This window comes from Nicotiana sylvestris, chromosome 8 (genome assembly GCF_000393655.2).
Source record: "Nicotiana sylvestris chromosome 8, ASM39365v2, whole genome shotgun sequence".
NCBI lineage: Eukaryota > Viridiplantae > Streptophyta > Magnoliopsida > Solanales > Solanaceae > Nicotiana > Nicotiana sylvestris.
Genome location: NC_091064.1, coordinates 65,888,854 through 65,904,418, shown reverse-complemented (window position 1 = coordinate 65,904,418; position 15,565 = coordinate 65,888,854). Strand labels below are relative to the sequence as shown.

General features: G+C 37.2%; 2 protein-coding genes across 2 annotated transcripts; one reads left to right on the top strand and one right to left on the bottom strand.

Annotated features, from left to right (window-relative positions):
* Positions 1–3,247: 3,247 nt before the first annotated feature.
* On the bottom strand, positions 3,248–5,008 carry LOC138875147 (uncharacterized). Its single transcript, XM_070153971.1, has one exon. The coding sequence runs from the start codon at positions 5,006–5,008 to the stop codon at positions 3,248–3,250; it is 1,761 nt and encodes a 586-aa protein (XP_070010072.1).
* Positions 5,009–5,822: 814 nt separating this feature from the next.
* LOC104222440 (uncharacterized) lies at positions 5,823–7,620 on the top strand. The gene is made up of 3 exons (XM_070153969.1): positions 5,823–5,831; positions 6,579–6,662; positions 7,180–7,620. Exons 1-3 carry the CDS (start codon positions 5,823–5,825, stop codon positions 7,618–7,620), a joined length of 534 nt encoding a protein of 177 aa, XP_070010070.1.
* The last annotated feature ends 7,945 nt before the right edge of the window (positions 7,621–15,565 follow it).

The window sequence follows — 15,565 nt, the reverse complement described above, 5'->3', positions numbered from 1 at the left end:
TCATCAGGATGTACACAATACCAGCATTTTGATGGCATGCAGTAGCCTACCTTTTTCAAGAAATCATCTAAAGGTAACTTTGCTTTCCACACTTTCCACATGAAAAATGCTATTTTAAAAGGCAGTCCCTTTACCCATATCATTCTATATGCTTTTAGTGGTTCTTCTCTTCTTCTTGTATAATCCCATGCTGACTTAACACTGAAATATCCTCTTGTTTCCAGCATCTAACAAGGCACGTCAAGAACCTGCTGAGGTGAAGGTGGTTTGATTTTCTCTAGAATGTGTACTGCTAAGTCTTCAGGAAGCATTTCAAATAGCCTGTCCACATCCCACCCACCATCTAAGGTAACTTCATGTACATTTTGTACTGTTTCATCTATGCCAAAGTCCTGAGGAACTAAAAAATATAGTGCCCCAAGACCTGTCCAGTTTTCGAACCAAAAAAGTGAGGATCCCTTTTTTGTTTGCCAAAAGATTTGATGTTCAATAATATCTCTGCATTCCAGCATTTTTCTCCAAATATGAGACCCCCTTTTCCATGGAACAACTACTGAATTCATTTTCTTACAATATTTCTGACATACAAAAGAGCTCCATAGGCTTGGTTTTGTTCTGAAATTCCACCACAATTTGCTGAATAATGCTTTTGTTACATCATGTAGTGACCTGAAACCTATTCCTCCTTCCTCAAGTGGCATGCATAAGGTATTCCATGAAGCCCAATGCCTACTAGTACCTCCTACAGAGCTGCTCCAGAAAAATTGCGCAAACAGTTTGTGCAACCTATTTATCACATATTTGGGAGGGTTTACAGCTGATAGTAGATGCATAGGCATGCTTTGCAGCACATGGGATATGAGAACTGCCCTTCCTCCTACTGATAATAATTTGCCCTGCCAGAATTGCATTTTGTCCATTACCTTGGTAATTAGGGGCTGATAGTATTCCAGCTTTCTCCTTGCATAAAAAATAGGACAACCTAGGTATGTGATAGGAAATTCATTTCTATGAATGCCTGTGATCCTTTCCACCTTGCTGACCACATCCATGTGTGTTGAATGATGCAGGTACACTGCTGATTTGGTCTTGTGGATAAGCTGCCCAGATGCATTTTCATATGCATTCAACACTTGCATAATCAGCATCAGAGAAGTTTCATCAGATGATGAAAAAATAATCATGTCATCTGCATACGCCAAATGATTGATTTTTGGACTCCACTTTGGCATTCCAAATCCACAAAAATACAGGTTAGTATGAAGTACATTGAGGCCCCTAGATAATGCTTCTGCTGCCAAGATAAACAGAGTTGGAGATACAGGATCACCTTGTTTTACTCCTCTTGGGGATTTAAAGAAACCATGAGCTTGACCATTGATTAGAATAGAATACCAATTGTTTGAAACTAATCGAAAGGCAATCCCTATCAACCTTTCTGTGAATCCCATCTTTCTCATTACTTTTGTTAGGAATAGCCAAGATAATCTATCATAAGCTTTGGTCAAATCTAGCTTCAGGATGACATTAGGTCCAGCCTTTGTTCTAAGCCTGATGTTAGTGACTATCTCCTGAGTTAAAAGGATGTTTTCTACTATATTCTTGCCCTTAACAAAACCTGACTGTTCCTCCGATATCAGATTTGGGAGAAATTTCACAAGCCTTTCATGAATGACCCTCGATATAACCTTATTTGAAAAATTACTGAGGCTTATGGGTCTTAGATCAGAAAAAGTGGTAACTTCTTTTTTCTTTGGTATCAGAACTAGGTTTGTGTGTGTAACACACTTTGGTAGCTCATGACCATTGAAAAAAGTCCTCACCATGTCGAACAGGTCATCCCCTATTATGTCCCAACAAGAATGATATAGCTTGTCTGTCATACCATCTGGCCCTCCAGCACTATCACTATTAAGTCCAAATACTGCCTCTTTAACCACTTCTTTTGTTGGTTGCTTAATCAATTCTGCATTCTGTTCATTGTTCATCATATTAGGAACATGGTCTACGATCTCAAATAAAGAAGGAGAAGCTATTTCTGTGAACTGTTCCTCGTAAAATCTGATAGCCTCTTCTGCAATTTCTTTTTCTTCTTCAATCCATGTTCCTCCACTATCTTGAATTCTGTTAAGTTGAAGTCTCTTCCTCCTACCTCTCACTTGTGCGTGGAAGAAATTAGTATTCATATCCCTTTCCTTGAACCAAGTCATGCCCACCTTTTGTTGCCAAAATTTCTCCTCTAGTGCAAGACAATTGATCAATTCTGCCTGAACCTTTTGTAGCCTTTCCCTGTTCATCCCTGTAGGATTTGCTTCAAATTCTGCTTCGTGAACCATCACTACCTCCTCCATGCTTGCTATCTTTTGGAAAATATTTCCAAACGTAGCCTTACTCCACAATGAAAGGGCTTTCTTTAATTTTTTTAACTTGTGATTATGAATAGTAAAAGGATTTGCACTGAAATCAGCTGTCCAGTTCTCTCTCACCACGTCTTTAAAAGTTTCATGTTCCACCCAAAAATTCAAGAACTTAAAAGGCTTTTTTATTGGTAGAGTCTCAGTATCACACTTCAGATACATTGGACTATGATCGGAACCAGTCTTTGACAAATGTTGCACCTCTATTCCCTGAAATGTTTGTTGGAATTGTGAATTGGCCAAGCATCTGTCTAGTCTTTTGAATATACAGTCTTCCTCTGCTCTTCCATTCCACCATGTAAATATGCTACCTTTAAATCCAAGATCGAAGATATTGCAAGTGTTGACGCAGTGTCAAAAATCATCAATTTCATTCAATGACACAGGTAACCCCCCAAACTTCTCTTCTTCGTCCTATATTACATTGAAATCTCCCCCTACTAGCCATGGTGCATTCATATCCCTTGTCATTTCATATAATGAATCCCATAATTCTATCCTCTCAATTGCATCACATTTAGCATATATCAAAGTTAGAACAAACTCCACATGCGATTCAGTATGAACCAATCGTAGTGTTAATTGTTGCACCATATTGTACATGACAGTTACTTCAAATACTTCATCTATGAATGCCCAGATCTTGTTGGAAACATTTGAAATTGCTTGTGCAAGTCCTATCTTGTTTCTGTACCTTTCCATTTTTTTTGCTTGTTGCTTTGGCTCCATTAATCCTATAAAATCATAGTGATTTTTCCTGTGCATTTTTGTCAACCTTTCAAAGGCTTGCTGTGTGTTGACTGACCTTATATTCCAAATGAGAGCATTCATTACTGATTGTTGGATTTAGTTAGCATTCTCCTTGTGTGCACCCCAGCTTTTGGTACTGCATGATTATCTTTTTGTTGCTTCTTCTTGCCTTTTGCTGCTGATTTTGCCTTTTCCACTTGCGTAGGTGATAAGTCACCTTGCCTTGCCGCATTCATAAGGTGTTGTGTAGTTGATTCTTGATCCATGTCGTATCCTGACTTACCAGGTTCTTCTCCTTCTTCATTGTCTTCCTTACTTCCTGATGTAGCTCCAAATGCATTCCTTTTAGGGACCAAGGCCTTCTCTTCTCCTCTTTTTAACAGCTGCAACTGATTTTTCTCCATTGTAACAGTAATATTCAATATTTTTGTTTTATGTCTTGGTTGTTTCTCCTTGTCTGTTGTGTTGTGTCCTTGTGGGTATTCTTGTGATATCTGAATTTGATCATCTTTTGTTCCTCCAGGATCATTTACCTCTTGGTCTCTTCCTTCAAAGTTTCTAATTTCTGTAATTTCAGTTGTATTGTTGTCATTGGCTTGGTGCTCTCCATTTACACTTTGCTCATCTTCTTCTTTGTCCTTCTCATTTGGTTCCTCATCAGCTTGTGCTCCTTGTGGTACTTCGTTCTCCTCTGAATCGTATTCCCTTTGTGTATCCCATAGCCTGCCTCCACAGCCTTGCACTCTTTCTTTAAATGTAGCTGATTTTGACCCTTCTGCTTGAGAATTTGGAGTTTTATTAGGTACCTTGTTCACTAATGTATCTTGTGATGGGATTTGCTGGCATGGTTTATTGATCTTCACTATTCCCTCTCCTGTTTTATTCTTGAAACTTCTTTCTACCCATTGTGCAGTATCGTTTATAGCTTTTGATGCCTCATTTCCATTGACTAGACCATTAGTCGAGCTAATCCCCGATGAATTAAGATGAAAAAGTTGTGCTGCAGGATTTAACTTTCCCTCATTATTGACCATATTTTTTGGTTTTTGTTTTGTAGATGCATGGTTGTGAAGTGTTGTACTGCTTGTAGCTGCATTATCTGTCACTTTCGCCAATTGATTAATAGGTTCTTCCTCTTCCTCCAGCCCTTGTAATATTGCAAACTTGTTAGCTACATGAACATGATCATTATCTTCATTGTCTATAGCCTCCACTTCCTTACCACTGTTGCTAGGTGGTTCTGCTTGTCTCTCTACAGTGCTTGTATCCTCTTTATTGTTATTGTTTTCAAGCTGCTTAGCTGGTGATATCTCCATTCCATTATTACTACGACTAGTATTTTGATTTACTACAATTCTAACTCTGTTGTCCTTTACTTCCTTCCATTGCTCTTTTGCTGTAATAATCACATTACCCACGACCTTTCCACTAGATAACATTTTTATACGCTGTAAGTTCTTTATGTCCTGTTTCTTAGTTGTATCTGCTTGATCATCATTCTCCTTCTCCACATATAATTCAGGGTGTATCCTCCAACATTCAAATTGATCATGCCCTTGAAGTTTACATTGTCTGCAATATTTAGGCAGCATGTCATATTGAATTCTCACCCATTCATTTCTTGTTGTTCCTTTAGATTCGTTGAATATGTCCATCCTCACCTTTTTAGGCAAATCTGCAAGTAGATCAACTAGTACCTTCACCCTAGCACAACTAGGTCTAGTTTTGTTAATTGTAGCCATGTCTAGATGCAAAGGTTTACCTACTGCTGAAGCTAGAGAAAATAGACATTCCTTTACAAAAAAGGTTGGCAATAGACCTGGGAATGAGATCCAAGCCATTGCCTTGGGTGCTTCTTCATCTGCTCTAAAATTTGAGTCATAAATCAACGGCCTAAGCTAATATTGATAGCCATCCCTGTCCTTTATGTAATGAGTTTTTGATGAGAAATGAAGATAGTCCTGCTTTAATGTCATTCTAATCAAAATATGTCTATCCCTTAGAAATCCAATGTTACATTCACCTTTAATTCCGCATTGAATTGGTATTAACTTACGCAGTTGTTGAATTTCTGGGCTGCCATAAGAACATTTACCAACTATTGCATATTGTAATCCTTCAATGATATCCATCCTTTCTACTTCTGCTTCTGTGAACTGAATAACATGTTCTCCATTTAATATTGTAGGTGTACGAATAGCAATTGGCTCAACTTCCTGTTGCTCCTGCATTGCAGCATTTAAAGTGCAAGGTTTCAGAAATTTGGAGTAATCCATCGGCTTATTTGTGATCCCTGATGTTTGTGCAATGTTTGGAAGAAGTTGTGTAGGCAGCGCAACCACCAAAAGTGGCTGGCCACCTTCCTGTGTGTCCATCACAGTTGTATTTCTTTAACACTTACTTACATGACAAAGCTGCAGTATGTTTGTAATAAAACGATACTACTGTGATTTGAATTTGCTTCACGCAATCTGTGTTGAAATTGAATGAAGAAATCTGTGTGCTACAGTAACTCGTGAAACTGAAATTAAGATCTACAAAAATTGACTATAGATCTGAAGTTGAAACCAATTGGGTATTACTTGTAAGGAGATTATGTATCTTTTGACACCAAGTTGGTTGGTTACCACCACCGGATTTTGGAACCGAAAAGTGATGTCGAAAGTACTGTTCACTGAATTTTCTAGAGAGAAGGCAGAGAATTTTTTTAGAGAAGGTTCCAGTGCACAATTAAATCCTATTAACTACTTTTTAAAATTTTGAAACTTCAGCGTTACCCTTTTTCTCTCTCAAAATCAGATCAGGAGCAATAACTGTGATTGATTGAGCCGAATAACTATTAAATTGTGTTCGTATAGAAAAGAGAATTTTTCATAAAGCACCATCTTTTAGGTCTAATTAGTCATTTATAGATATCTTTTGCTATATTACGTGTTATAGATACCTTTTATGTTTTTATAGAATGTATTTTATGTATTTAAGCTGTTGTATTCATTAATACAATAGAAAATGTAGGCGTTAAAAAGGAAATTCCAGCTAAGTTTGATATGTATTTAACTGTATTCAAGCGACATTAATGTGAATACAATAACGTATTTGAGCAAAATGTGGAAGGTTAAACTAGTTAAAAACAGAAGGAAATCAAATCACATGATATTCTCCTAATTTAACTCAACGAACAAAATCTGCCATATTTTTACAGTAGAGCTTGGTACTGCACGGGTCAACAAGGAGAGTTCTGACGTCAAGGAATCAAAATTGCCATATTTTTTGTTTATCAGTGAACTTATAGGCATGAACTGCTTTTCCCTTCTACAATGTAGATAATAAAAAGACAATTCTTTTCTTCAAAAGATGTAGTGCAGAAAAATTGCATTTGGATTTTAAGTTTTAGTTTTTCCCCTTTAACAGATTGCCGGTCTTAAGGCAGCCTTAGCAAGGAAGGAAGAAGAGGAAGGGCACCGCCCAACTTCCAGATCAAGTACTCCAGAAAGAGTCAGAACAAGATCGTGCGGATCTTCTCTTTCTTCTAGTTGCCAGAGTATGGTAGACCTTTCAAGCCATCATAGCCAGAGCATGAATACAACTGAATACAATCATTTTTTAAATACAATTACCATTAATACATATGAATACAACAAAATTCAAACACATACAAGACATATTTTTCCGAAGATCTGATATGAATACAACTGAATATAACTAAAAACATGCTACAAAAACTATTCGTATACATCAGAATACAACTAACAAAGCTGTATTATATGTAATTTTAATATGTCTTGTCATGACGTATCCTTCTAATGTTTTTGTTAGCCTCATGTAGCATAAAGTACAACAGACTTTTGATAAGTTCTGCACTAATTACACTTGATATTCTACTGGTCTAAATATATGATGTATTCATCTATATGCTAATAGTTCAGTTGTATGTAAGTTAGTAATTCAGCATTATACATTTGGTAATTCAGTTATATGTGCTCAAAACTTATATTTCTATTTTTAAATGTAGGTGGTACCATCAACTAAATACTTACATACGGTTAACGATGGTGGGAGGAATTACACAGTCTGCCTGTTAGAGAAAAAATATATTTGTGGGAGGTTCCAAGTTGATGAATTGCCATGCCCACATGCTTGGACTGTATTGAAGAGCAAGTTTCTAATGCTAGAAGAATATTGCTCTAACTATTACAAACCAAATACAATTGTAATGACATACGATGTGCCAATGTACCCGCTACCGGACAGAAATGACTGGAATATACCAGAACATGTTGCAGAAGAGGTTGTACTACCATCCAAATGGAAAATACCTCCTGGAAGGCCAAAGAAGAAGCGCGATAAAACTTTAAGTGAATTGTTGCAGCCAAAAAATCAACATTCATGTAGCATATGTGGGAAGAGAGGATATAACAAGCGAACGTGTAGAAATGTGCCACGTAATAAATAGTTAACACTCTGACATGTATTGGTGCTTCAACGATTTATCAATACTTATGATGACATTGTCAAGTAATAAATTTTCATTGTCAAGAAATATATTCTGAAATGACTTTCGTGAACAGATTATGAATACATATAGTTGCCTTACTTTGACAGTTTATTATAGACAGTGCCTGAGTTATGTACATAACTAGTCAGAATTCATCGGAATATATCTATATACTCAGTTGTAATATAACAATTTTATTAAGTCTGAATTTATATTCTCTAACTAGACAATAACCTGTTTAATACATCTAAATTTATATTCTTTTTCAAGTATTAACTGAATTTGAAATATACATATTAAATTCAGTATAGGTGAATACATAGAAATGACAACTGAATACAGAGACATACATATGAACTATACAGTTGAGTAGAACTGAGTATAGATGAATACTAAAAAATACAACTGAATATAGCTGAAGTATTTTTATGAATAATACAGTTGAGTAGAACTGAATGTAGATGAATATAACAAAATACCAATGAATACAGCTGAATAAAACAATTGAATACAACTGACTACAGCTGAATACAACTGAATACGTATAACCTGTTTAATACATCTGAATTTGTATTTTTTAATATGTATTAACTGAACTTGAAAGATACATATAAATGAATGCTGTTGAATACAACTGAATGCAGCTGAATAATATAGTTAAATACAACTGAATACACCTGAATTCAGAAAAATACATCTGAATTCTTTAATATAACCTACCATCAGAATACATAAAGTTTCTGACTTTGATATTTACATGTTCAATACCTAAAACCTGTTCAAGCAAAGTTACTTGGTATTAATACATACTTGAATCCTGTAAGATAAATATTAATACAAATTGAAGAATAAGCATGAATACTTATGAATACCAGTGAAACAGCGATTGAAAAGTTGCAATTGTTATACACGAACACTGTTGATAAAGTTATAAGTTTTTCAAATTAAATACCATCTTCACCAAAATTCATACTCAAAACAGTATTCTTCTTCAAACTACATTCCAAAACTACATTAACCTAAAGCTACTCTAAGACTATCTGCATCTTTGAATCTGGCTCCGTGATTTGGCTAGCAATCTTTAAAGGTGCTTCATTCTCTCTTATGGCATCAGCGTCTATATTCCGCATAGCATAGTCCTAGAGGAGAGCACCATATCTTTGACGAAGTAGATTGGAATCAAATGTTGTTTGTGGAATCTCACCAAGAGTGCTCAGAAACTCTGCGTATGCTACAACATGCACCCCACAATCCCTAAAAAATAATTGATTGAAACAATTAAATCTAATTCATACAATTAGATTTGTATATTACATACAAGAATGATGATTGAATACTTACATGCTCCCAGCTTTCTGTTGAAGCAGATCTGATATGAAAAATACTTCAAAGGGATCATACAGAGAAATACATATGAATAATACAGTTGAATACAGTTGTCTATATGTGAATAAAACAGTTGACTACAACTGACTACAGCTGAATAAAACAGTTGAATACAAGTGACTATATCTGATTAAAACAGTTGAATAAAGCTGAATACAGCTGAATAATATTGAATAATACAACTAACTACAGGTGATTAAAATAGTTGAATATGACTGTCTACAGTTGAATAAAGCTGAATAAAACAGTTGAATACAGCTGACTATAGTTGTATTCACCACAGTTGAATTCAACTGACTATAGCTGAATACAGAGAAATACATATGAATAATACAGTTGAGAACAACTGAATACAGCTGAAAGCAAGAAAAATACAGCAGAATACAGCTCAATATTACAACAGAATACAACTGAATAATATAACAGTGATGGGAACCTTGAAAATCCTTAAAAATACAACTATAAAAATACATCAGAACACATACATACGTATAAATACAACTGAATACATTAATACCAAATAGTGCAAAAATGTGAATTTGAATACATCTAAATATATTTAAATACAACATACAATATTCAAGTAAGCACAACTCAGTTATTGACAAATGTGAATGTGTAAATGAGTTCTGGATTGTTTTAATACTTATGAATATAACCAGATACATACGAATAAAACATCATACATATAAAATAACTTGAATAACTATGAATACATATAAGTTTCTTTGAATGCATATTGATACAATATCAATTACATTTTCGTGTCGTGTATCTGATGTTTTTTTTTGCATCAACTTCCTTAAGATTGACACATGAAGAATCATTCATATGTTTTTTCCTCTTTGAAGCAACTGGATTTTTTGTTTCTTTTGAAGATTTCTCAACTTGGACTTCTTTCGATTTGTCATTGTGTAGTTTAGTTCTTCTCTCTGAAACTGTAGTTGCTGATAAACCTGCAAAATCCGACTCCGCTTGAGTTATTTGCAACGAGAAAGAGGGCCCATCAAAATTGAGAATTTTGGTGGGTATACCTCTAGTTATTATCTTGTGTGGCATTGAATCCGACATTTGAGAGAAAAACCAAAGCTTCCTGGTGAGTAAACAATACCAATGGTTATTGTTTCAGAAACAAAGTAAAATCTGTATCAAAATTAGAGAAACAAAATAATGATATCAAAATCTAAGAATTAAACCTACCAGGAGCACTTGTATCGGCTCTAAAACAATGATTTTAGAGAGATACGAAATGGGGAGTGATAATGGCGGAGACCTAGAGAATTTGGGTGGGAGAAGAGTTATGAATCGTGGGTTTGTGGGAGAAGAGAGTAAAGTGTATGCAAAAAGAGAGAGAACATGGTTAGAGCAGATATACGGTGATTATGTGAGAGAAAAGACTAAAAAGGAGAGAGAAAAATATTATTTAGCATATATGGTGCCTTAAATGTAGGATGTAACTATAATTAGATATTTTGCTATAAAGGAAAAAAGTATCTATAGGATGTAATATTTTAAAATGGTATTTATTTAAAATAAATAGGGTACTAAGCTTTTCTACGGGTGTAAAATTACCCCCTTTCATGTCTCTTTTCTCTCATTCGATCAATTACCTATCTCTCTTAGAAAACCAGCCTCAAAATGAAAACCATAATTTCCAGTTCTTCCAAAAATCTCAACTGCTTGAAAATATCGAACTCACCAAGCCAACCTGCATCTGGTCCTATCGAGTCAAACCCCACTCCAGTAATAAATACCTCTCCCCTCTCACCTAGTCATACCGACTCTGTCCAAGATGAAGTTCCCTCCCAAGAGACCCCAAAAGCTATTGTAGGTTTGGCTGACTACTCCGACGAATAAGAAAGTGAAAATTCTGGTTCTGAAAATCTGCCAATAAAGGGGTCTCAAATTCAGGGGGAAGAAATGATTGAAAAGGAGAAGGATGAAGGTAGCAGATGATAAAAGGATAGTAGAGTTAGTGTAGATGACTAGGAGGGCACAAAAGGCACTGGGAAGGAACAAGAAAAGGGTAGTGCTAGAGTAGAAGTACCAGAATTCTCTGGCCAACAACCAGGTCCTTCTACTGCTGGTGCGGTAGAAAATGGTGAGAGTACTGAGTAAGTGTTTATAAGGGTTGCTGAAAGAGAATATTGGGAAAAAGACTGAAAAGGTTCAAGAACTTGATTCTCAGAATGTTGATACACATAAATGCACTTCTTATTATTGGACTCATACTGAGAAGGAAAGAAAAGGGGGAGAAATTGAAGTGAGAAAAGAAAGTAGTGAAAGTAGTGATGATGAGGCACTAGCAGAGATGATTGCCGAAATAAAAGAAAAGAAGGTGCGTGAGGAAAGTAGGACATATGGAAGGGTTAAGCAAGTTACCAAAAAGGCAATAAAATTAGGGGTCTCTGATGTTCCTAAAGCTAGGACTCCAAATACAAGAGGGAAGAGCAAGGATGTTCTTGAAGAAGCTATGAAGTAGAGCAAGAAAAAGAGAAAGGAGAAGCAACAAATTAGGCTAAGAGATGAGTCTGATGTATAGGAATTGAATCTTGTGAGTGAGGGAGATAAAAAATAAGAAGATGAGTAAGTAGAGGAGATTCCTATTCAGAGAAAGGGAAAGAAAAAGGCTAAATCAGCGTCAGCCACACCCAAAAGCAAGAGGATCTTAGAAAAAGAAAAGTTGCAGTCTCTGAATCTGAGGGGAAAGGAACCAGTTCCAAATGCAAGAAGAAGACCAAAAAAATTTCCATTGTGGGCAGGGAAGCATAGATTTTTCTACTGATAAGATTAAAGGGACGAGTTATCAACCCAGTCATTATTGAGATGTTTGGGATAAAAAAGTTGCTGGAGAGAATTGAGAATCAAATGTAAACACATTTGTTCTTGTTCCCACTCCAAAATTATGTATGGTGAAGCAGTGATTCATTTTTACAAGAAATATTAAGATCCTTGAGGATCGCACAATAAATTCTGAGGTAAAGGGAGTGGACCTTATTCTTGATGCCACATTGCTAGGGCAGATATTGAACATACATGTGGAGTTTTGATACCTATGTGCAGTGTGAGTGGCCTAGTTTGGGAGAGAAGGATGATGTTACGTACTTGACCTCCTAGTATACTCAGAAGAGGGAGCAACACACTGCAAGGAAGTTGGTTCACAAGCTTCTGTTTGAGTTTGTGAACAAATGCCTCGATTAGAGATGAGGAATGAGGCTACATACTTGGACCTAGAAATTATGGAGGTGCTGGATCAAAATAGGTCAATCAAATTGCGCTCACTGATGATCAAGCATATGGCAATGGTAGCTGATCAAGAAAAGGGCATTCATGCCCTACCATATAAGTTCTTGTTGACTAAGGTGTGTGATCACTTCAAGGTCCCTTTGAGAGGACCTAAGAAGGGGACAAAGAAATACATGTTTTATGAGGAAACCTTAATGGAATTTGACTGCATTTCAAGACCATCGGGCACAAAGAGTAAAGGCATGGTCACAAACCTTTTGGAGGAATTGGCTTCTGCCACCGAGGAGAAGGAGACTATGAAAAAGGAAATTGCCTCTTTAAAAGAGGAGAATAGGAAGATGAAGGAGGAGATGAAGAAGGAGCACGAGGTTGTTGTTGCTCGGTTTGACAAGTTTCTGGGGCTTATTAATGGTGAACCCTCTTTCAGGAAAGAATTTTGTTCCTAATCCTCTTAGGTTTTCTAGTCTAGTCTTAGTCATGTCCCTTTTATGACCAGATTCTGAATTTTTTGATTTGTTTTGTTGTGTTGGCAGTTTGATGGGTCTGTTCAACTGACCTTTGATTGGGGACAGGACTGTTAGGGTTATCTTGCGGCGGATTAATTTTCTCTTCCTTCCCCCTTTCTGCGGTGTCTGACCACCTCGGACATTGGTCCGTGATCTATCGAAGTTTTTATGGGGGTCTTCTTGGAACTTGGTTCATAAGTCCCTCAACCGTCGTTTTCCGCTTCTTTTCATGTCCCCCCTTAACTTTCCAAGCCAGTTTGTCATTTGGTTTTGCAACAAACGCCTTTTGTCTTTTGCCTCAGCTTTGGCCTGTCCCATTCGCATTTTGCTTTGCACCATTTTGGCCCCTGGTAGTAAACTTTGAAAAATCCTTTTCAAAACAAATTTCTGGAAAAATATTTTTAGGCAAAAAAAATGAAAAGTAAAGAGAAAAATCTTTCTGAACAGATGCTGGGGAAGAAGAAAAGGAAAGAACTTGTCTGGATGGTAGGAACGGTCCCAACGATTATGTCGTGCATTGCGGATTAATCGACCCAGTCTATCTATATCAATCAATCTTCCTGATGGCCTTACTTGCTGGGGATAAATAGGTGCCTACCTCTTCGCAAATACGGATCCTTTTTGCCGATATATCTTGCACCTTATAGTGCCCTTCGAGGGGTTTTCACTAATAAGACTCTCTCCTTTCTCTCAGCTCCCGTCGCCTTATGGTTCCTGTGAAGGTTTTCACCGATAAGACTCTCTCATTTTATTTTCTAGCGGGGGGTTGGAGTGTTGCCGATATGACTCTTTCTTTTGGAGATTCTTTTCGGCTATCAATTCATTTCCAGTTTATGATCCTCCTCTTTGTTGGGGATCAGTGTATTACTCTCAGTGTTCATTTGCTTGACTTGGCACCTCTCGGATATTGATCGGGAGGTCTTTTTTGGGACATCGACGTTGGTTTTGCGGGGGTTTAAAGAAAAGCTATCAAAATTCAAAAAGTCATTTCGACGGGTGAAACACTACAACTCTTGGAATCAAACCCCTTTTGAAACTTCAAAACATAACTCCTGCCCCAGTTTTCTTGCTTGGGGATATATATATATATTTATATTTTCACTATGTGGAGTTATGCACACTATGCAGATTATGGTGCACTTATGACCGAGCCGTGAGGCGCCTACGTATCCTCTTTGAGGAATCATGTCAAAACGTAGTTCCTACGGTTCCTTTGTTTTTCTTATGATATTTATCTTGTTTTCGTTTTCTCTTAATTTCTTTTCTCTCTTTTTTTCATGTATTTTTCCATTTAGTGATTCCAAAAGAGGGATATGAAAGAAATAACTAAGGCTCAAAGGGGGGGAAGCAAAGGTTAAAAGTGTTTGGATAGAATAAAGAATTGCCTCCATCATTTCATTATCCAATAAGTACCAAGTACAAACAAGCAAACCAATAACTATCATAATCAAAGAAATTACGCATAATATCTTTTGACTGCATCAGAATTGATAGCCATGTCGACGCATCTTCCTTCGATATCTGTTAGACATAAAGAGCCGTTGGATTACACCCTGGTCACGATATAAGGCCCTTACCAATTTGGGGCGAGCTTGCCTTTTGCTTCGATCTAATGCGGGAGGATCCGTTTCAATACTTGCTGCCCTACTTCAAATCTCCTGGGGTGCACCTTCTTATTGTATGCCCTCGCCATTCTTTTCTGATACAACTGGCCATGACACACTGCTGCCAATCTTTTTTCATCTATTAAGTTTAGCTGCTCTAGTCGAGCTTTGACCCATTCATCGTCGTCAATCCCGGCTTCAGCGACAATTCAGAGGGACGGAATTTCGACCTCTTGTATCATTAAGTCGGAGTCGGATTGATTTATTAAACTAGGTTGAAGATCCTCTGTGCATGCCATGTCATTAGAACCAGTAAAAAGAGAACTGTTCAGAAAGAAAAAAGAACAAAACAAAATTAAAATGAGACAAGAGAAGAGAATTTTATTAAAAATGCGGGATAACAGGGTTCACACTTTTACAAAATAAAATGAGATTTGGATTACACCCTGGAATAATCCGAAACAAGAAAGCAAAAATCAAAGCCTACTACCAAGACTCCCCCCGGATAGGAAGAGGAGTAACCGTCCAATTGTTGATTTTGGCCCCAGGCCCCACAAACTGTATGTTTGCTCTGCTGGAACCCTCTCCAACTTCTACCATATTGACATCAGCGAACAGCCTTTCGAAACTCTGATTCAAATCCCCGTCCATCCCAATCAATGGTCCGAGAATTTTTGGGACCGGTGACCCCTTGGCACTTGCTCTAAAAAAGGATCTTGAGAGACACAGTATTGGCTTTGGAAGAAACCAAACTCTCTTCTTCATTTTCCGCGCTCGCTTTACATCTGCCGTAGTCGGTTTGAACCCCAGTCCAAAAGTCTCCAAATTCTTGGGCAAGGAGACAGGTTGGATAATCCCCTGAAGCTCAGCCCCAAGGCCTTTTCCCGGCACAAACCCATTACCCAGCATTTCTGAAACCATCATGACCATTGCGGAAGCTATCCTAAGGTGCTGAATGATCTCGCCCTCAGGAATCTTGTTTGCCGACACTGCATCGAAAATATGGTAAACCCAGGGACCTTTGTCATCATTGGTCTCTATGAAGGGCACAATGGCGCCTCCCATGGTGCACGCAGTGTCCTCGCCGTGCAGTACGACCTCTTGTCTATCCCACTCGTACTTGACCATTTGATGCAAGGTGGATGGCACCGCTTTGGCCGC